Below are 23,234 nucleotides of genomic sequence, written 5' to 3' on the forward strand. Positions count from 1 at the left end.
GTTTGCTGGAGCTTTCCTGGTAATGAAGGGGATTAGAGGAGGACTTCTTTTTTTTTGTTTTAAATTCAGTGAATCGGTTATGCTCTGTTGGAGAAATTTTTGAACCGGAGACTGACGAGTTTCTAGCTAATTGGAATGGTATGCAATTTCTATTGAAGTGACATTTGAATTGAATTATTTTTAAGAGATAAGCCCCCGAAATACTGTAAAAAATAACAGAAAGTGTAATGGAATCTTCCTGAAAAATCCATTTTTGCATAAGAGTTTAATAACAATTTATGTTATCATAACAAAATTTGTTATTGGTCTGATATTGGTTGAGAGCCAAAACAACTTGGGAATAACATTTTTTGTTATGGAAAAATAACTCCAACTGTTATTGGGATGATCGGATTATTTGTTAAAATTACAAAAATTAATAACAAAGATTTGTTCGATGAATAACTAAAAATGTTATTAGTCTGTTATTACAATAACAATCCAATAACAAAAAAATCACAATGACGAATCTTGTTATAAATAACAGAAAATGTTATTGGTCTAGTATTATCAAATATCAAAACATGTTATTCCCAAGTAATTTCCGTCTGCTCGGATAATGGCTTTGTCGGTCAGAGCATATAGTTTGCAAATAAACACCCAACATGTATTCCCACGTGTGTATTAAATTGCAGGAGGTGGCAAACTCCGGAAAATTAAACACAATGTTTGCAACAATGTCATTGTGGTTTTCGAGCTTTTGTTGGAGTTAATTTGCGGAAATGTTACACCATTAGCTGGTTGTAAAGATTTGTTAAGTGTTTTTTCAGAAAATATTATTTGTACGGTTTTCAATTAAATAAATTATAATCCAAATCTATAAATCGCTTTTTTATATTTATGTTATATGTATTTAAGCTAAATAAAAAAGAGAACTTTTTATCCTTGAATGTACTGAACTATAAACAAATCATCCCACCGAGTTCAATTCAACTCAACAATAAAAATAATTCCCACCATGCAGCAAATAGATAAATCAAGCACTATTTAATTAACTCATTCCAATCCCTGGGAACGCACATTCCTCCCCTCTTCTTCCTCACACAAAAACGCAGCCAGATATTTCAATCTCAGCACATATTCTGCAAATTATGAGCTTGCAGTATTCAACATACCGTCTCCACCCCGCCGCACCCGTTCTATTGATACAGTTCATAATTTACTTCCCTCATCGTCTGCGCTGCGCCTGCAAGGTAGGCAAACAGCAGTGCTCTGCAACTAGTTGGATCAACAACTCGCCGCGCGTTTGTTTGTGAATTGTTTATGGGCGGTGGCAATTAAGGGGTTGCTGCTTAATTAGATGGATTTGCTGAAAGTTTACACGGCTGAAAGTTATTGATTTATTTATATTTGAAATTTAAAAAAAAATCATAATTAAAACTTTAATCCACCAAAAAAATAAGTGAGCTTAACATCCCGAAGGGGAAAACAACAGTTGGACTCGCCACAAAACCGCGGTGTTTTTTTCCGGGTGGGAATTCCCACCCAAGAGTTTGTGGAAAATTAAAACCGGAGTCCGGATTCATCTGGATACACCATGAAGTGGTATTCGAGAGAGGGGGCCAAAGGCCCGTAAACTAATCCAATTATGTGCGAGCAAGCTTCATTTGAATATGACTTTCCCACGCTTCTGTGGAATTTCTTTCTGCTCTTGAATACTATGTTGCGTGCAATTCCATCAAAAGATGTGCTTGCATCAAGAATCAGAGTCATTAGAACGGTGGTTGAATGGTTTTATGGAACTGTTAAACAAGTACAAGATTATTAAATTTATGTAATTTTATGTAGAAAATTGTTACACTCTAAAAAATAACCCTGCAAAGTTACGAAAATCACGTAATTTTAAATTGAAAAATTTTGTGCTAATGAAAAAATAACCATTCAGGGTTATTTCAGATTCAAAAAATACATTGATCATAATCATAAAAATCACAAAATTACATGTCTCCCAATTTTTGACAGTTGAGAAACGAAAAATGGCATAATTTTTGAAACCTTTTTTGTATTTTGTTTTTCGATGAGAACAACGTTTTTTTTTGAAATTTAAGTAAGCCATCAAATCGGGCGTCCAATTTTACACAAAAGTCTCTTTGACACCAAATTGCTATGTCAACACGGTTTCGAGCTACAAATCACTGAAAAATTTGTCTTAGTAAAAATCCAGAAGATGAAAGCCCCACGCCATGAGATATCGAAAAATGGATCTCGGATTCCCAATCAGGGACCAAAATTACCCCTTAGAGCAAAGTTTCACCAAAATCAGAGAGGGAACGGAGCAACTTTTTCCGATTTCGTGTGAGTTGGGTGAGAATGACCCATAAACATAAAAAAAATATCCACACTTTTGTGGGTTTTTTACATCATTTTCAATGCCGAATTTAGTACATTTTGTAGTACAGTAATGCCCGGGTTTAACATCGTATATGGGGGATGCAAAACCGAGGCGTACATTACAGAGGCACAGAGCTTATGGGATTTTGGCTATATGGGAGACATTAGCGCTCTGTGATAAATCATCCAAGAATCGGGATAATTATAATCACATGACAAATTTTCACAAAATATGTATTTTTGTTATATTTTGAATATACAATTTTTTCTCGAAAAAATACTCAAAATAATTAATTTTTTTATATGGGTATCAAATAATCGGGATTTTTCATTCATTTGGAAATTTATAACACACAGTTTTGAAAAAACTAAAAATTTTCACAAAACTACGTATTTTCGTAAAAATACTTAAAAAATATTTTTTTTACAATATGAGTATCAAATGATCAGGATTTTTTCATACATTTCAATAATAATAATATGTTTGTGAAATATTCAAATTTTTCAAAAAATCTACTAAATACTAAAATTTTGTTTTTTTATACGTACACAATGATCGAGATTTTTTCATCCATTCGATAGTTATGAAACAAATTTTCAAAATAGTAAAAAAAAAATCACAAAATTACGTATTTTCAAAAAAAAAATGCATGAAAAATCCCGATAATTTAATACCCGTATAGCAGAACCAATAATTTTTAGTATTTTTTCCAGAAACATAGTATTTTCAAAATACAGGAAAAATACGTATTTTTGCGAAAATTGTCATGTAATTAGCGCAAAACCAGGGCATGACTGTACAAGATTTTCGTTTTGGGAAAAGAATACTTTGAGCTTGTATTTGATATGATAAGAAATGAATAGGAATATTGAAAAAAAATATATATTTTTGTCCTTCGGCTGTGGTCGGGGTCGAGGAGGCCCTCCCCCAAACAAATAAAAATAAAAAATAAATTGAAATAACAAGCCTGAAGTCTCAACATTTTAATAAAAAAAAGTGTTCAAAAATGCATTTTACACTAGTTCAGTTGTTTTGCAAACAGTAGTTTTCAAAATTTGTAGCAAAAATGAAAAACTTTTTGCAATACTCAAACATGCTTAAAATGATGCTAAACGCAGATGAATGCATTTAATTGATGTCAGCTGATTGCACTTTAGGTAAATTTTTAAGTTTAAAAAAAAAAATATTTTGCGCCCTGATTTTTCTGGACGACTTTGAATAAAATTTATTCCAGCCTAAGGAAAAATACAAAACATACTTTCGCGACATTATCTTAAAATTTCTTTTCTAGACTTTTTCAGATTGAAAATATTGTTTTTCGCAATGTCACTCACTCAATTCAATTTTCTAAATTAAGAGAAATTTTGGTTCAAAATTTCTCCTCTTTAAATAAAAACATATTTGAAATAATGAAACTAAGCATTACATTATAAAAGGGTTAAAAACTCATTCTGGGCATACTGAATTCGCTGAAGAAAACTTATTTTTTCTAATAAAAAATACTTTTATAACTTTAAATAATAGCCTTTTATACCGAGGGGGGCAAAAGGGCTCAACCTTAAGCCACGTGCCCTATTAAAAGAGGAGAGGAGCCTTGCATAAATCCATGGTCCATACAAAAAGTTAAAGTTTAGTTTAGAGAAAAAGCAAATTTTGACCGATTTTAGCGTAATTATGGATGATTTTGCTATATGGGAGACGTTGGCTATAATCATATGAAAAATCATCCAAACTTCAAAAAATTATAGTGTTTTGGAATCGGGATGACGTCAGCCTATGTCAGCAATCCATTGCAATTAGAATTACATGAAATTTTTCACAGAAATACGTAATTTTGTTTTTTTTTGAAAATGCAATTTTTTCTTGAAAAAATACTCGAAATTATTGATATTGATACATAAGTACCAGATAATTGGGATTTTTTCAGACATTTTGAAATTTATAGCACACATTTTTGAAAAGAAAAACTCAAAATATTCACAAAACTACGTATTTTCGGAAAAAAAAAACTTAAATTTCAGTGTTTTACAATATGGGTATCTAATGATTGGGATTTTCTCATACATTTCGTAAGTTATAACAAATATTTCTGAAAATATTAGGTTAGATTTTGGCTTTCGGTATGTTCTCTTCATCCGACGTTTCGACCCGTTTTGGGCCTTTTTCAAGGAATCAAGGGGTAGATTTATTGGGTAAGGCCTTACCCAATAAATCTACCCCTAGATTCCTTGAAAAAGGCCCGTGGATTTTTTTCAAAAATGTCGATGGCAAAATAAAAAAAAAATGTAAAATACTCAAAATTTTTATAAAACTACGTCTTTTTGAAAAAATACTATTTTTTTTTATAGTGCGTAAAAATAATTTATTTTTCATATATACATTTCAATAGGTTTTTTTAAATACTCAAAAATTTTACATAACAGGGGGTAGGCGTGGCTGAATGGTTACGCTGTTCGCTTTGTAAGCGGAAGGTTCTGGGTTCGATTCCCATCTGCCCCTATCGAGAAATCATGGAAAGAAGGAATAATTCTGAACACTTGAATATGAACGAAAAATTCATTGGCTCGCGGCGGGGTTCGATCCCCCGTCCTTTGGGTCAGCAGACAAAAATGCTAACCACCAGACCATCGAGACTTAGTTGTCTAGAAGGATTAAGAATGCTATAAGAATCCAAGAAACTTGATTGGAATCTGTGTGAACCTAAGAACAAGAAAATGCAATATTGAATGCAAGGACACTGGTTGCATAATTGTTAGGCGAATATTAAACTTTCAACACGACCAGAATTCACCACAAAAAGCTTGGTGAACCGAATTGGAAAGCTTCCAAAAATGAATCCAAGAACATACGAAGAATTAAGGACTATAAATAGATTTGACCGGCCGCATCACTTACCACGGTGAATCCTGGCTTCACACCCATCTTACTAACACCCTCAAACGTCACGTGATACTTTGTCGAAGACGCAGCCGATTTAGCGGTCTTCATCACTCAAGTATTGGACTAAAGTTCCCACCCACTTCCCCGTGTCTTACCTCTGGTCGTGGCCGGCGCTGTGATTGGCTAGCATGATAGGGACATTTGAATGTTGCGAAGTGGTGATGATTGGTTCCTACTCTTCATCTGTGGTCCACGGAGCAATTCTTGGAGGTCCTGGTCAATAACAGAGTAGCAACTACGGGTAGACACCAATGCTATGCTATGCTATGCTATACTCAAAAATTTTACATAACTTCCTACTTTTGGAAAATTCTCCAAATTTCAATTTTTATTGCATGGGTATCATATAATCGGATTTTTGTTTGTAAAAAAATGTTTTTTTTTTTTGTTTTTTTTTCAAAATGAAATTTTGTTAAAAATTTCAAATTATTATTTTTTTTTAAAATTTCAGTTTTTTGTAGAAAACTTTCCATTTCTCCGAAATGACCCTTTATTGCAGATTAGGTAAGAGACCATCCGTAAACCACGTGGATGAGATTTCAAAAAAGTGCTTAAGTGGTTTATGGATGGTCCCTTAAAAACACAGCCATTCTTTCAAATATATTTTTTTAAATATTAAATTTTTTTAATTGCAATATGGGTTCTGAACGACGTAAATTTTTTCCAGTTTAAAATGCAAAATATGTATTTTTTAACAATTTACCGAATTATTTGAAAGTACTCAAATTATCAAATTTTGCAATATCAAGCGACTCGAAGTTTATTTTATAGATTTTCACAGTTTTTTTTTCTGAAAACAAAACTATTTTTTGCGATTTTTGTGTCAAACGATTCGAAAAATGATATTTACAATATTAAAATTTACAATGTGAAAAATTGAACCACCTAAATATCGAATTTTTTAAATACTAAAAATTTTATAAATGTAGCAGCTGACTCGAAATTTTGTGTAGATTTCCACTAGATATTAGAACTGTAGTTCAAGTAACTGTAGTAGAGTTGTTTAAATTAACTCTCTTGTGACAAGTCCTATATTTTTAAAACGGAAAAGTCATAAGATAGCACACAAGCGATGATTTTATTCTTTATATTTGACAAAGAAAAACGACTTTTGTAAAATACATTTTTTTATTCATTTGCAATACGGGTGTCAAACGACGTAATATCTTTCTTAGTTTTTTTAAATGCTAATACATTGGGGGTCATGCATAAACCTTTTTGGAAACCCTAGAGATGAGAGGTGGCGATTTTGCACGCTCCTTACAAAAAAGTTTGTTTTCTGTTTGAACAATTATCCACATGGGAGCAGGGAGAGGAGTTCTGAAATTGACAAAATAGTGTCTACGTGATTTATTGATGATCCCTTGGAAACAGATACAAGTTTCAAGTCGATTGGTATCGATATTAAAAATTATTAAAATTAATTAATTAATTTTATTAATTATCACCGTTATAATTATTGTATTTTACTAACAATCGATTGATTGCTTCATAAATGAGAAAAAACAGATTTCATATTTTTTCTGGAACAAAAAAGGTTTCGAGATTCATACCTAATGACATAAGCTAACATTTAAAAAAATAATACTCATTGCAACATCATGCAAACATGAAAATCCGATCAAGTAAACTAAATTAGCTTAACATCAGCAAAAACTAAAAATTCTTGGCACCAATGCTTTCATTCCATTAGCTTATCTCCCTTATTGAAAACTTGGCAAACACTTCCGAATCACACCAAACAAATACAAAAAAAGGTTCCCCATTTAGTTCCCTCAATCGCTAATTTGTCGTTCTTTGGTCAACCTCCCCTCTTAGTGTGTAAATCACGTAAAATTGTTTGCTTTGTATTTGTAATGGTTGTTGTTGCTGTTGTTGTTGTGCAAACTCGATGTAATCCTCCCAATTGTAACAATCCGAAAAAAAACGCAGAAAAAAAAGAAACAGTAATTTGTGTTTGTTTTTCCACGTGTAATCCCCAAAAGTCGGTCAACAATTGTGCCAACTAAAAATAACCTCACTTGATCCTCTTCCCCTCTCACTGTTGATGTTGTTGTGTGTTGAACTGTAGTAGCGTTGTTTAAATTTGTTGTACGTGTGCGCTATAGTTCGATGTTGTTCGAATGTCTGTGTGTGTTTTCAACACTGACCTCCAGCTTACTGCCTCTAAACCTGTAAATCTACTGTTTTATTTCCTGAAACTAACCTCCAAATGCTGCCAACCTGACAAAAACAATAAAAAATCTCAAATTTGGTTGGCAAATCTAATTAAACTCTTTTAAATTTTCTCGCCCTGCCTTAGTGATATCGGAGTGCTACGACGAGCGGTTCAAGGCGTACAACGCGTCCTGCTACCTGTTCATCTCGTACCCGGAAGTGGACTGGAGCACGGCCCAGCAAGTGTGCCGGGGCATCGGCGCCCAGCTGGCATCGATCTCGACGACCGACGAGCAGAGGTAAAATAAGCTTGTTCGAAGGGTTATGAAATTTTAATTTGTAGTTGCAGCCGAGCCGGGTCGATGAAAGCAAAAATGGATGAATATTTTAAGAGGAGACCGTAGAGTCGGTGTGCTTCAATCATGGGGGAAGGGGGCAAAGTTGAGTTGCTCGATGTTGATGAAGGGTGGAGGGGGGACATTGTTGCATGGTGGCAACAGTGGGGGCTGTTGCTGGTTGGGCTTTAAAGTTTAAAGCTGAGCTTAGTTGAGGAATCATTGCATTGAAGAGAGGCCTAGGGCTACTAGGATTTCATCGAATAAAGTCTTCAACTGTTGCATGTTCTTCAAGAAATGAATTTTTCAACAGTTCGCATTTTTTCCATTTTTATTTGATGATTAAAAAATCATCAAATAAAAATGGACAAATGCGAACTGTTGAAAAGTTCATTTCCAAAATATTAAAAAAAATATCAATTGAGAATTCAATGTTTAAAATGTTGATACAAAAATTATTCCAAAATGCTTTATGCATTGTCACTGAAACGAAACAGTAAAAAATGGCAAAATACCAATGAATCCATCAATCTGTTTTTTAAAGTGTTTGTCAAGTTCCAATTGTGTATGCATGCTTGATTTGATACCTTTATTGCAAATTATCGAAATTTGAGTATTTTCGAAAAAAATACGGTGTTTTGAGGAAGTTTTTGTTTTTTTTTTTCTAGAACAAAAAACTATTGTAAAGTAAAAATGCATACATAATTTTGTTTTGTCTGATACCTATATTACAAATTTATAAAATTTGAGAATTTTAGAAAAAAATTTTTTATTTTGTGAAAATTCGAGTATTTTATTTAAAAATAATCTAATGATGTGAAAATACGTTTAACAAAATTCGTATGTTTAGTTACCATATTGCGAATTATCAAAAGTTAAGTATTTTCTAAAAAATATGGTGTTCTGTAAATTTTTCAGAAAAATATACGATATTTTGTGAAAATTTTAGTATTTAAAAAAAACTCTAATAATGTGAAAAAGCATTCAAAATATCGCTTCGTTCGAAACCCATTTTGCAAATTATATTTTTTTGTATTTATGAAAAAATACGGTATTTTGTAAACAATTTTGAGTATGTATACTTTGAAACTTTCTACATTTTCAAAAAACATATATTCTTTGTAAATGCATTGAAAATTTAACATGACGCGTTTTATTTCGTCCGCCAAATATGGTTGAATTAAGTCGATTTTGGAAAGATTTATTGTTAATCATCGTCGATAGCATTTTCGAAATAACGAAAACGATAGATTTTCTTTATCGTTATCGTTGGGTTTTGTAAAAAATCATTCATAGATTTTTTGTTTTAGCTTAATAATTCGTGATATTTATGTAAAAAATTCTAATGTTTTGAATAGCTACTAACAAAAAAATCAACATAATTTTTTTTTATAAAAAACATTTTTTTTAAAAAAATCTCTTGAAAAACAGTTTTCAAAGAATAAAAGATTAAAAATAAACATTATGTCAGTTTCCATAAATAACAGCAATTGAAAAACAATAAAAAAAGTATTCGAAGAATGCATGCTTTTTTAAGATTCGACAGCAAAGTAACACAAATATTTTCGAACAAATACATAAGATATTATCAAATGAATCATAGAAAAGGATAAATGGAAATGACAAAAAATGAAAAGGAAGATTTTTAATTTGAATCATAAAAAATAACTATAAACAGAAACATCGCCATAAAGTAAACTTGATTAAGAACAAAAATTATTAAAAATTAAAAATATTGAAAAACATGTTTTATCGAAAATGGTATATCAGTTGTTCATTAAATAATTTGCAAGGAAACGGTATCACAATTTTTTTTAGAAATTATTACAGTTTAGCTTAAATTGAATAAATGTAAAATATCAATACATTTATTAATTAAAATACAAAGAAAAGTTTAATGAGCAATCCTCCACCAAACCCGAAAATTGATTTTTTTTTTTTTTTTTTTATTTGACTCGTTACGATGACCATTCAGAAAAAATAGGTGATTTTTTAATTGACTTTTTTTTACAAAAAAAAAAGAATTTCCCAAAATTAGCAGTTTTAATTTTTGATTTTTTTTATATATTTTATGGGACAAAACCCCGCATTTTGTATTGACCAAAATTTGCCGACGAGTTATGATTTTTTGTAACAGTGTTTTTTTTTTTGTAAAAAAAGTGAAATCTTGTACTTGAATAGTTTTGACCTAATTTTTTAAATGTAAAATCGAATTTGCAATCGAAATGTACTTTCCATTTTTTTTTTTTTTTTTGATTATGTGGTTAAGTTTTGATTGATTGACCTCCCCACCCCCCTCGCCACCCTGTCAAGAGAAGGAACTTATTTTTTAAGGGTGCACAGCAACGAAGGAAGTTGTTGTCTTCTTATACCAAAATTGTCAAACTTACGAACCCAATCCTGCAACTACGGGACTGTAAAATTAATGATACATTGCTGTAAATTACTTGGTGGACAGTACTTTAGGGGATGAATAAAAAAATATTTCGATAGTACCCGTAGTTTTGAAGATACTAAAATGTCTGTAACAAAAATCTGGGTGCAAAAGCTCTAGTTGATGTGCACCGTTAATTTAGTTTTCAAGATTTTATGAAAACTATTTTGTTTTATAAGCAAAAATTAATATATTTACGATCAATTACCAAAAAACGTATCTACGAAATAAATAAAACAGGATTTTAGCTCTCTTAGGACCCATTTTTTTATTTGAAATCATGTCAGCCAAATCCTTTAAACTTCTAAAAAAATAGTAAAAAAAACAAATTAATTTATATTAATTTTAAAAAACTAAAGCAATCAATTGAGATTAAAGATTTATTTAATGAAGAAGTTGTATGTTAATACGATTTTTTCTAAGGTCTTGAATTTAATTTGTGTTCTTTATTTCATTAAGGTGACTTTAACTAAATTTTTACCATTTGTCACCAATCATAATAAATAAATTTAAATTAAGTTTAAAAAATAAAAAAAATAAAAAAGTTTGCAGAAAAACTGCTTGTAAAATATTATTTTGTAAACTAACTAAATTAAACAAAGCAAATGGAGAAGAAAAGACAATAAAGAAAAAAAATTAAGTGAATTTTCATTCGTAGCAAATCCTTTAACAACATATTTGTGTTTTTATCAAATATTTAAAAATATATGGAAGATGGCAAGGACATTTTTTACCAAAACTTAGAAATATCAATAGAAATAGAAGTCTAATCAACTGAACACTATTTAAAATGCGTTAATGCAAATGATTGCAAAACAACTGCACTGGTGTAAAATGTCTCTTGAAACACTGTTTTCCTTTTAAAAATTAAAATAAATTTAGAAACAAAGAATGTCAAGATTTAAACAAATTGAAAAAAATGGTATTGAATAACAAAAAATTTCCCATTTTAACGCATAAAATTTGTTTCTTGTTTGTACTTTTTTGTAGTTTTGAAAAAATATCTTGCTTTAGAGCAATTCCAGCTCAAATCAGGATTTTTTTCTGGTACCCTCTCCGATTTCAATGAAACTTTGTAGACATGTTATCCTAGGCCTATATGAGCCATTTTTGTGTATATGGAGCCAATAGTCCTCGTAAACAACATTTGAGAAGGGCGTTAGGTATTTAAATATTTTTGTATTTTGTAATTTAAAAATTACTGTATCTCGAAGCCGTTGCATCGTATCAAAAAGTAGTCAAAAACAAACTTGTAGGAAATTGGACGGGCTTTCTGAAAAAAAAATACACTGAAATAAAAATACACGCCACTTCTATGAGATTTTTTGATTTATAAGTCAAAAACTTAAATTTAAAGGTGTTGTCACGATTTTTTTTCGTTCAAATTTTTTAAGGAAATAGCCTAAGATGTTACCAAACGACTGACGAAAAATGCAGGATGGTATGTCTCTCCTAAAAAAATACAAAAATCATTTACTAAAACTGTCGTTTGGTAACATCTTAGGCTATTTCCTCAAGAATTTTAAAAAGTTACGTGTATTTTTATTTCAGTGTATTTTTTTCAGAAAGCCCATCCAATTTCCTACAAGTTTGTCTTTGACCACTTTTTGATACGACGCAACGGCTTCGAGATACAGTAATTTTTAAATTGCAAAATAAAAAAATATTTAAATACCTTACGCCCTTCTCAAATGTTATTTTCGATTACTATTGGCTCCATATACACAAAAATGGCTCATATTGGCCTAGGATAACATGTCTACAAAGTTTCATTGAAATCGGAGAGGGTACCAGAAAAAAATCCCTGAGCTGGAATTGCTCTTTAATAAAATGTTTTCGGCCATTTCAAGTCTTTGTATTGTGCATTGTTTAAATATTTATTCTTAAAAAAATAGTTTAAGTTATTTTGAAAAGTTATTAAGAATGCTAGAATCAAATAAAAAAAAGAAAATTGAAAATATGGAAAAAAAATATAAATCAACCTTAAGAGAACGTCTCGAGAAATCGATTAATTATTAAATCAAAAGACTAACAATATTGTAATGTAATAGATTCACAAAGAATTAAATTCCGTACCATAATCTTAAACTGCATCATCCCGTCTGGAGAAAGTAGATATTCAACCGTCTGTTTTCCCTGCAAACCATCAGCTAGCTGTCCAAGCTGGTGGTCTTGGTCTTGGTAGAACTCAACCTGTTGGTACCAGGCGGCAAACGCAACAGCCCTTCAGCAGCTCTTCGAAAGTGCTAATTAAAATATTATTTTTCAATTACCGCCACCTTTCTCCAACAACCACAACTAGTTTGACACAGTTAGAAAAAATTAGGTTGGAAATCTTAAAAAAAAATTAGATTTCTTTTTTCTTTTTAAATACATGATTCAATTTAAATGAAATTTTTTTCATCGGATTTTACTTTTTTTTGCAGGTTCATAACGGCCAACATCAGGAACAGTCTGGACTACACACCGCGCGCTCTGTACTGGCTCGGCGGCGAACTGGCCGAGTCCGGCGAGCTGGAGTGGGCCGACGGGGCGCGGCTCATGTTTGAGGTGAGTCCCTTGTAGTGTGGCTTCAGGATTGAGCGAGATATGATCCGGAGGCAGTGGTGTTGAATTTCTTAGGGGGGTTGTGCAATCGATAAATCTTTAATTAGGAGTGATCAGAAGAAGGCTAATTTCAATTGTGGGGTTGAATGGTTCGGATTGGAATTCTGAATCAGGCAATTTCGTTACTTTAAGTGACCTTAAATCACTTTAATTCTTAAAGCTTTTTCAAATCAATATTACTAAAAGAGATATTCATCAAATTATGGACTTTTGAGTCAGTTTGTTGTATTTCAACAAATGAATTAGTAGTTTATGTAACAAGTTGCAAAAAGAGGATTTTTTCAGCATGTGTCGTACATTTATCCAACGAGGTTCACCGAGTTGAATAAATACGAAGAGTGCTAAAAAAATCAAGTTTTGCAACGAGTTCCATACAACTTTTTTTTTGCAATTCCGAAAAACAACCATTGAGTGAAATTTTAAGTCAAATTTTCATGTAATTTGTCAATATCAATAATATTTTTTTGAAAAGTGATTTTCGAAACAAGTGCTGAAAAATACAACTTGTCAGCTCCCAGTGCTGAAAAGTAGAATATTCAGCATTAATTTTGAAAAGTGTTGCTATTCGATTCTTTTTTTTTGGTAAAGAAAAGTAGGCTATTTCGTCGTTCAAAAATGACAAGAAAAATAAGTAGTTTCACGACGGAATTGCAAAAATTTAAATTTTCAAACTGAAAGATAAGGGGAAAAACAACCTCTATTTCGATATCATTTTAGCTAAATTCATGATGAATTTGTAAAATAACACAAAAAAGATGTAAAGTTACATATTTTTAAGATTTTATCAATTTGGACACAAAATGTGTAATAATTCTCCAATGGGCCATTTATAATCCACGTGGTCACTGTTTAAAAAATTGCAAAAAAGAAAAGTCCAAGGTCATTAATCGATAGAATTATCGTCGATAATATTAACGCCTAACGATAACAAGAATGGTTATCGTTATCGTCGGGACGATAAAGTTGCATTTTGATTGTTCACTTTTTTAAAGTTTTTTAATGAAATGCTCAAATTTTCACAAAATACTGAAATTTTCACAAAATACTGTATTTTTTCTAAAGTACTAACATTTTTATAATTCTCTACATCGGTATCAAACGAAGCGAAACATTTTACCTGCTTTTTTTATAAAAATAACTCTGAAACTGTTAATCATTTTGCCAATCATAATTTTTTTAGTATTTTCGAGAAAATACAATATTTTGTGAAAATTTGAGTGTTTCATACAAATATCTCTAAAACAGTTAAAATACATTCAAAATTTCGAATCGTTTGATACCCATATTGTGAAATATATTTTTTTTCTAGTATTTTCGAAAAAATACAGTATTTTGTAAAAATTTGAGTATTTAATTCAAAAATCTCTACAACAGTAAAAATACATGAAAAATTTCGAGTCATTTGATACCCAAATTGCGAATTATAAAAATTTAAGTATTTTTGAAAAAAATACTGTATTTTGTGAAAATTTTAGTATTTCATTCAAAAAACTCTAAAACAGTTAAAATACATGCAAAATTTCGAATCGTTTGATACCTATTTTGCGACTTATAAAAATTTGAGAATTTTCGAGAAAATACGGTATTTTTGTGAGAATTTGAATATTTCATTCAAAAAAGTCTAAAACAGTTAAAATACATGCAAAATTTAGAATCGTTTGATATCCATATTGAACATTTCTCTACAAAATCGGTATTTTTTCTTCAATTTTAGTTTTTGTATTTTTTAATCCGTCTGAAACCTTTTTGGTCCCTTCGGTATGCCCAAAGACCCCATTTTGCATCATTAGTTTGTCCATACAAATTTGGCAGCTGTCCATACAAAAATGATGTATGGAAATTCAAAAATCTGTATCTTTTGAAGGAATTTTTTGATCGATTTGGTGTCTTCGGCAAAGTTGTAAGTATGGATACGGACTACACTGAAAATAATGATACACGCTAAAAAAAATTTTTGGTAATTTTTTATTGAACTTTTTGTCATTAAATCTTGATTTGCAAAAAAACACTATTTTTATTTTTTTTTATTTTTTGATATGTTTTAGGGGACATCAAATGCCAACTTTTCAGAAATTTTCAGAGTGGGCAAAAAATATTTGACCGCGTTATGAATTTTTGAATCAATACAGTTTTTTTTCAAAAAATCGAAATAACGTCATGATTCGAATTCCCGGACGCTTCGAAACCCGGACACTTCATCTTGTTTTATCAATTATTCGGATATAAGTTCGCATTATGAATGTCAAAACTGTGTTATTTGATGAATTCCAACATAAACTTTTATTTAAAGTTTGTTTGAACGCTGTAGTTAATGCCAAAACAATTAAATACAATGAAATTATAAGTTTACCAAAAATGCGAAACATTTCACTTGAAATATTTCATAGGCGTTCGAAGCACCGGGAAGGCAAAGCAGAAATTTATGGTTTCGATTTCCTTAAATTCAAGCAAATTTTTATATAAACTATCGATTGTTTTGATGTTAACAGCTTACTTGAGACCTAAAGAATGCCAATCAATTACATTTCAGTCCAAATTTGTGCGATTCATAAGTAAAATCGAGTGTCCGGAATTCGAAGCAAAAGTGTCCGGATTTCGAATCAGCTTTTATCAGTGTCCGGGATTCGAAGCACAACATGTCATCTTAATTTTGAAATTCTGATGAAAAATTGTTAGAAAAGACATATTTTGCATGCATTTTCTTGAAACTGACTGTTTATACTACATCCTGATGATATTTCTACATTTCCAACTTATTACATGATTTTTTGCCAGCTATAACAAAAATGATATCCTACTAAGTGTCCGGATTTCGAATCATGACGTTATTGGTTGCAAAAAATTTTCAAATTCATTTTTTGATGTAAAATCGAATTTGCAATAAAAAAGTACTTAAATGAAATTTTGATATAGTGCACAGTTTTTAAGTTAAAACCATTTTCAGGTAACTTTTTTGAAAATAGTCGCAGTTATTATTTTTTTTAAATTAGTGCCCATGTTTGCCCACTCTTGAAAAAAAAGTATTTATGAAGAGCTGAGAAAATTCTCTATATTTTGCTTTTTTGAACTTTGTTGATACGACCTTTAGTTGCTGAAAGCAACTAAAAGATTTAAAAACAGGTAAATTGATGTTTTGTAATTCTCAGCCAAAACAAGCTAACGTTGATATCTCAGCAACTAATGGCCCGATTTACAATGTTAAAATATGAAACATTCGTAAAATTTTCCGATCTTTTCGAAAACAATATTTTCAAAAAATTTAAACCAAGATTAACATTTCAAAAGGGCAAAAAATTGAATGTAACGCCCTTTTGAAATGTTAGGCTTGATTTAAAAAAATGGCATTTGAGTTGCTCCTATGGGTCATCCATAATCAATGTGGTCAGTGTTTTGAAAATTTAAAAAGATTTATTTTTTTCATAATTTCACTAAAAAATCTTTCCTCTCTCCCCCTTCTAGGGTTGGCTCCCGGGCCAAAAGCCAGAACTCAACAAAACCTCCTCGTCTACTTCCTCAAAACCCGCCCCAATCTGCCTCGGCCTCCAGTGGAAGATCTCCCCGACGCCGATGATCTCCTCGGGCCTGCACTGGAGCAGCCAAAAGTGCAGCACCGTGGCGGGCTACGTCTGCAAGAAGCCCCGCCCAACGGCGGAGGAAAACATGGCCAAGAACCAGACCATCACGGGGACCGAGGGCCGGCTGGTGTCGCCGAGTCCGTACCCGGCCCAGATGGACTACTGGATCCGGTTGGTGGCGCCGGAGGCCAGTCGGATCATCGTGCAGTTCCAGAAGCTGGACATCGAGCACCAGGAGGAGTGTCTGTACGACTACGTGAGCATCCAGAACTACCGGATCGTGCCGGGGGACGCGCTGAACCCGGGCATGACGGACCCGCTGGCGGCCGCTGGTGGGTTCTGGAACAATCGGGACGACGACGCGATGGTCGGAGAGTACCGGAGTGACTCTCCGTTCCGCAACCTGCTCAACGGGGAGTTTTACTACGGCGGACAGCGGAGTTTGGCCGCGTCGCGGCAGGAAAAGTTCCACCGGAAGCGATCGCTGGCCGCGACCACGACCGACGCCGACATCCAGCAGAAGCTCCGCGACAACATCAAACTCCTGGAAAAGATCAACTCCAAGCTCAAAGACCGCAAGAAGCGCTTCCTCAGCTCGGACAACTACAAAACGGTGAAAAACAGCTCGCAGAGTATCACGTTAGAGTCGAATTCGGGCGCGGAACCGGTCATCGAGGACACCGACCCGTCCTTTCTCCCGTACGTGCGGTGGTGCGGCACGCACGACTCCAACATGACCCGCTTCAACTTTGTCTCCACCGGCAACGAGGCGTTCCTCCGCTTCCACACGGATTTCTCCGTCAGCGGCGAGGGATTCTCCGCGACCTGGAGCACCGTGGACATCTCCGGCTGCCCCGTCCAAACGATAACCTCCCGCGAGGGCACCATCGCCAGTCCAAACTATCCGCACTTTCTGCTGAACAACCTGGACTGTGCGTTCATCATTCAGGCGCCGTACGGGAAGAAGGTCTGGTTGGAGTTTGTGGCGTTCGATATCGGGCAGAATGCCAGCGTGCAGGTGGACATTGCCGAGGGGCCGTTTGAGCCGTTTCGGGAGGCGAGTCATATAAATGATGGGGTGTTTCTGAGCAAGGGCGAGCGGATGGTGGTGCGGTTGAGGACGGGGCCGCTGCCGCGGGGGAAGGGTTTCAGTGCGAACTTTAGGACGAGTGAGTATATTTTTGTATTAATTTGAATTTTTTTGAAAATGGACCTATAGCTTTTATCATTTAAAAGAAATACAAAGCAATTATTTAGCAATCCTTTTGTGAATTAAACATATATTTTTTCCCTATGGATCTTTCAAATATTTTTCAAAGTTTATTTCGCCTATGTTCATTTGGTTTAGATTGCAACATTTAGTGAAAAATTGATTTTCTGATAGATGGGTGCAGTTTGGCGTCTTCGAAAGAGTAAAAAATAAACATGTATTAATGTATTAATGCAAGTAATATTTTTTTCATTTAAAAGCAATTTTCATCAAAATCTTAAAAAAATGCGATTTTGTTGTGGTTAATTTAAAATGCATTTCTTCGTAATGGCGCTTACGTCACATAGTGAAATCAATGAAAACTATTGATTTTGCTTGTAAATAGCTATTAGAAAACAATGCAAAAGGTTTGGAAACATATAAAATGCTGGCAGTAGCTAAAACAGTATTTAAAGTAATAAAATTAAGTTTTCATAGAGAATTTTGAAAATTCGCCGTTTATATTTTACTAAAATGGCTGTATCTGAAGTGACAAAAAATGATTGTTTAAAATGCAAAATTGTTGAGAAAATTGTTACCTACAATATGATGGTATTGGTTTTGGTGTCAAAATTTTTCGAGATGGATTTTTGGAAAAATTCCTAAATATTTCAGGCAAAAAAAAATTCGAACTTAAACTTGCTGCCAACGTAAAATAACGACTTCCTGGATCAATATGAATGCAGAACATAATTGGTAAGACTCTTAACTATGAATTAAAGTGAAATACAATGCAATTTGAGCGCATTTTTCAAGGTTTTAGAACGAAATATAATATTTTTTTTATGAAAACAGACAATTTTTCAGTAAATTGCAAATCGCGAGTTCTTAACGATTTTTTGGAATTTTTCGTGGTATGAAAAGATTGTTCCTGAGGATCAGGGCTGTGGAGTCGGAGTCGGAGTCGGAGCCGGAGTCGGTGGAGTCGGGTCTTTTTGGGGACCTGGAGTCGGAGTCGGAGTCGGAGTCGTCAAAACTCGAACAGCTGGAGTCGGAGTCGGAGCCGGAGTCGGGTAAATTTTAGGAGCTGGAGTCGGAGTCGGAGTCGGAGCCGAAGATTTCTGATAACCCGGAGTCGGAGTCGGAGTCGGAGTTATCTTAAATTCAACATAAAATATGTTTTTCTATTGTTCATTATTTCGTATATAACAGCATAATTTACAAAACTTCTTATATTTTTAATTATTTTTAACGTCGCAAGCACTGCGTCACCATTTTTTAATTTTTTTTAGATTTATCAGATGCCATTATGTTTTTGAAGCTTTTTATTGTGATTGGAAAGCTCTAATTGTGTTATTTCACTATAATCACTAAATGATAACCTCTTACCCAAGTATGTAGTATCATAATTTAAAAAATAATAAAAAATATTGGTTATGTAGTCACACATATCTAATGAATTCTTGACTTCTTCCTTTTGCCTATATTTATATGCCCTTTCAATTCAAATTTGACCAAATTTCATCCAGTCTTTCTGAAAAAAGTTCACAAACAATCATCTTTTACCCCGAAAGCGAATGTCTTGGAAATTTTAAGTTAAAGCATTTTTTAGGAAAAAAACTTAATCCACCTATGTGGTTGATGCCTTCCTCACTTTTTACCAACAATGGGTAATATGAGTGGTTTGGACACGTATTTCAGCTATTTCTATTTAATCCAGAAAAATAAGAACACAGATATAACTTAAGTGGTTATAACTCAAGACAGGGTTGCCAGATCTTCAATGTTGTGAGCTCGTTGGAATGGTTTTTTAATTATCTATCCAACGATGGGTCGCATGATGGATCCGGACATAGTTTACATACATTTGAGTGAGATCCGGCTTCAAAAAAGTACATAAATATCACTTAAGTGGTCATAACTCAAGACAAGGTTGCCAAATCATCAATGTTGTTAGCTCGTTGGAAAGGTTTTTTAATTATCGAACCAAAAATGGGTAGCATGATGGATCCGAACATCGTTTACATACATTTGAGTGAGATCCGGCTTCAAAAAAGTACATAAATATCACTTAAGTGGTCATAACTCAAGACAGGGTTGCCAGATCTTCAATGTTGTGGACTCGTTGGAAAGGTCTCTCAATTACCTAACCAACGATGGGTCGCATGATGGATCCGGACATCGTTTACATACATTTAAGTGAGATCCGGCATTAAAAAAGTACATAAATATCACTTAAGTGGTCATAACTCAAGACAGGGTTGCCAGATCTTCAATGTTGTGGACTCGTTGGAAAGGTCTCTCAATTACCTAACCAACGATGGGTCGCATGATGGATCCAGACATCGTTTACATACATTTAAGCGAGATCCGGCTTCAAAAAAGTGCATAAATATCACATAAGTGGTCATAACTCAAGACAGGGTTGCCAGATTTTCAATGATGTGGACTCGTTGGAAAGGTCTCTCGATTACCTAACCAACGATGGGTCGCATGATGGATCCGGACATAGTTTACATACATTTGAGTGAGATCCGGCTTCAAAAAAGTACATAAATATCACTTAAGTGGTCATAACTCAAGACAAGGTTGTCAAATCTTCAATGTTGTGAGCTCGTTGGAAAGGTTTTTTAATTATCTAACCAACGATGGGTAGCATGATGGATCCGGACATCGTTTACATACATTTAAGTGAGATCCGGCATTAAAAAAGTACATAAATATCACTTAAGTGGTCATAACTCAAGACAAGGTTGCCAAATCATCAATGTTGTGAGCTCGTTGGAAAGGTTTTTTAATTATCGAACCAAAAATGGGTAGCATGATGGATCCGAACATCGTTTACATACATTTGAGTGAGATCCGGCTTCAAAAAAGTACATAAATATTACTTAAGTGGTCATAACTCAAGACAGGGTTGCCAGATCTTCAATGTTGTGAGCTCGTTGGAAAGTTTTTTTAATTATCTAACCAATGATGGGTCGCATGATGGATCCGGACATCGTTTACATACATTTAAGTGAGATCCGGCATTAAAAAAGTACATAAATATCACTTAAGTGGTCATAACTCAAGACAGGGTTGCCAGATCTTCAATGTTTTGGACTCATTGGAAGGGCCTTTCAATTACCTAACCAACGATGGGTCGCATGATGGATCCGGACATAGTTTACATACATTTGAGTGAGATCCGGCTTCAAAAAAGTACATAAATATCAATTAAGTGGTCATAACTCAAGACAGGGTTGCCAGATCTTCAATGATGTGGACTCGTTGGAAAGGTCTCTTGATTACCTAACCAAAGATGGGTCGCATGATGGATCCGGACATCGTTTACATACATTTGAGTGAGATCCGGCTTCAAAAAAGTACATAAATATCACTTAAGTGGTCATAACTCAAGACAGGGTTGCCAGATCTTCAATGATGTGGACTCGTTGGAAAGGTCTTTTGATTACCTAACCAACGATGGGTCGCATGATGGATCCGGACATCGTTTACATACATTTGAGTGAGATCCGGCTTCAAAAAAGTACATAAATATCACTTAAGCTGTCATAACTCAAGACAGGGTTGCCAGATCTTCAATGTTGTGGACTCGTTGGAAAGGTCTCTCAATTACCTAACCAACGATGGGTCGCATGATGGATCCAGACATCGTTTACATACATTTAAGCGAGATCCGGCTTCAAAAAAGTGCATAAATATCACATAAGTGGTCATAACTCGAGACAGGGTTGCCAGATTTTCAATGATGTGGACTCGTTGGAATGGTCTTTTGATTACCTAACCAACGATGGGTCGCATGATGGATCCGGACATAGTTTACATACATTTGAGTGAGATCCGGCTTCAAAAAAGTACATAAATATCACTTAAGTGGTCATAACTCAAGACAAGGTTGCCAAATCTTCAATGTTGTGAGCTCGTTGGAAAGGTTTTTTAATTATCTAACCAACGATGGGTAGCATGATGGATCCGGACATCGTTTACATACATTTAAGTGAGATCCGGCATTAAAAAAGTACATAAATATCACTTAAGTGGTCATAACTCAAGACAGGGTTGCCAGATCTTCAATGTTTTGGACTCATTGGAAAGGCCTTTCAATTACCTAACCAACGATGGGTCGCATGATGGATCCGGACATCGTTTACATACATTTGAGTGAGATCCGGCTTCAAAAAAGTACATAAATATCAATTAAGTGGTCATAACTCAAGACAGGGTTGCCAGATCTTCAATGATGTGGACTCGTTGGAAAGGTCTCTTGATTACCTAACCAACGATGGGTCGCATGATGGATCCGGACATCGTTTACATACATTTGAGTGAGATCCGGCTTCAAAAAAGTACATAAATATCACTTAAGTGGTCATAACTCAAGACAGGGTTGCCAGATCTTCAATGATGTGGACTCGTTGGAAAGGTCTCTTGATTACCTAACCAACGATGGGTCGCATGATGGATCCGGACATCGTTTACATACATTTGAGTGAGATCCGGCTTCAAAAAAGTACATAAATATCACATAAGTGGTCATAACTCAAGACAGGGTTGCCAGATCTTCAATGTTGTGGACTCGTTGGAAAGGTCTCTCAATTACCTAACCAACGATGGGTCGCATGATGGATCCGGACATAGTTTACATACATTTAAGTGAGATCCGGCTTCAAAAAAGTACATAAATATCACTTAAGTGGTCATAACTCAAGACAGGGTTGCCAGATCTTCAATGTTGTGGACTCGTTGGAAAGGTCTCTCAATTACCTAACCAACGATGGGTCGCATGATGGATCCGGACATAGTTTACATACATTTAAGTGAGATCCGGCTTCAAAAAAGTACATAAATATCACTTAAGTGGTCATAACTCAAGACAAGGTTGCCAAATCTTCAATGTTGTGAGCTCGTTGGAAAGGTTTTTTAATTATCTAACCAACGATGGGTAGCATGATGGATCCGGACATCGTTTACATACATTTAAGTGAGATCCGGCATTAAAAAAGTACATAAATATCACTTAAGTGGTCATAACTCAAGACAGGGTTGCCAGATCTTCAATGTTTTGGACTCATTGGAAAGGCCTTTCAATTACCTAACCAACGATGGGTCGCATGATGGATCCGGACATCGTTTACATACATTTGAGTGAGATCCGGCGTCAAAAAAAGTACATAAATATCAATTAAGTGGTCATAACTCAAGACAGGGTTGCCAGATCTTCAATGATGTGGACTCGTTGGAAAGGTCTCTTGATTACCTAACCAACGATGGGTCGCATGATGGATCCGGACATCGTTTACATACATTTGAGTGAGATCCGGCTTCAAAAAAGTACATAAATATCACTTAAGTGGTCATAACTCAAGACAGGGTTGCCAGATCTTCAATGATGTGGACTCGTTGGAAAGGTCTTTTGATTACCTAACCAACGATGGGTCGCATGATGGATCCGGACATCGTTTACATACATTTTAGTGAGATCCGGCTTCAAAAAAGTACATAAATATCACTTAAGTGGTCATAACTCAAGACAGGGTTGCCAGATCTTCAATGTTGTGGACTCGTTGGAAAGGTCTCTCAATTACCTAACCAACGATGGGTCGCATGATGGATCCGGACA

The 23,234-nt window shown here is 34.0% G+C and overlaps 1 protein-coding gene across 8 annotated transcripts in view; it reads left to right on the plus strand.

The window, feature by feature from the left end:
- The window catches only part of LOC120421415 (uncharacterized), a 241,760-nt gene that overhangs the window by 178,013 nt on the left and 40,513 nt on the right, over window positions 1–23,234 (plus strand). For all 8 annotated transcript variants that reach the window (XR_005605979.1, XR_005605980.2, XM_039584620.2 and 5 more), the window contains 3 exons: window positions 7,614–7,767; window positions 12,664–12,787; window positions 16,304–17,588. Coding sequence is in view for 6 of the 8 variants with exons in the window: in XM_039584620.2 (XP_039440554.1) it covers window positions 7,614–7,767; window positions 12,664–12,787; window positions 16,304–17,588 (1,563 nt within the window). In the remaining 2 variants the exon portion in view is untranslated. The remainder of the gene's footprint in view (window positions 1–7,613; window positions 7,768–12,663; window positions 12,788–16,303; window positions 17,589–23,234) is intronic.

The sequence above is a fragment of the Culex pipiens genome, chromosome 1, assembly GCF_016801865.2.
Source record: "Culex pipiens pallens isolate TS chromosome 1, TS_CPP_V2, whole genome shotgun sequence".
Taxonomy (NCBI): Eukaryota; Metazoa; Arthropoda; class Insecta; order Diptera; family Culicidae; genus Culex; species Culex pipiens.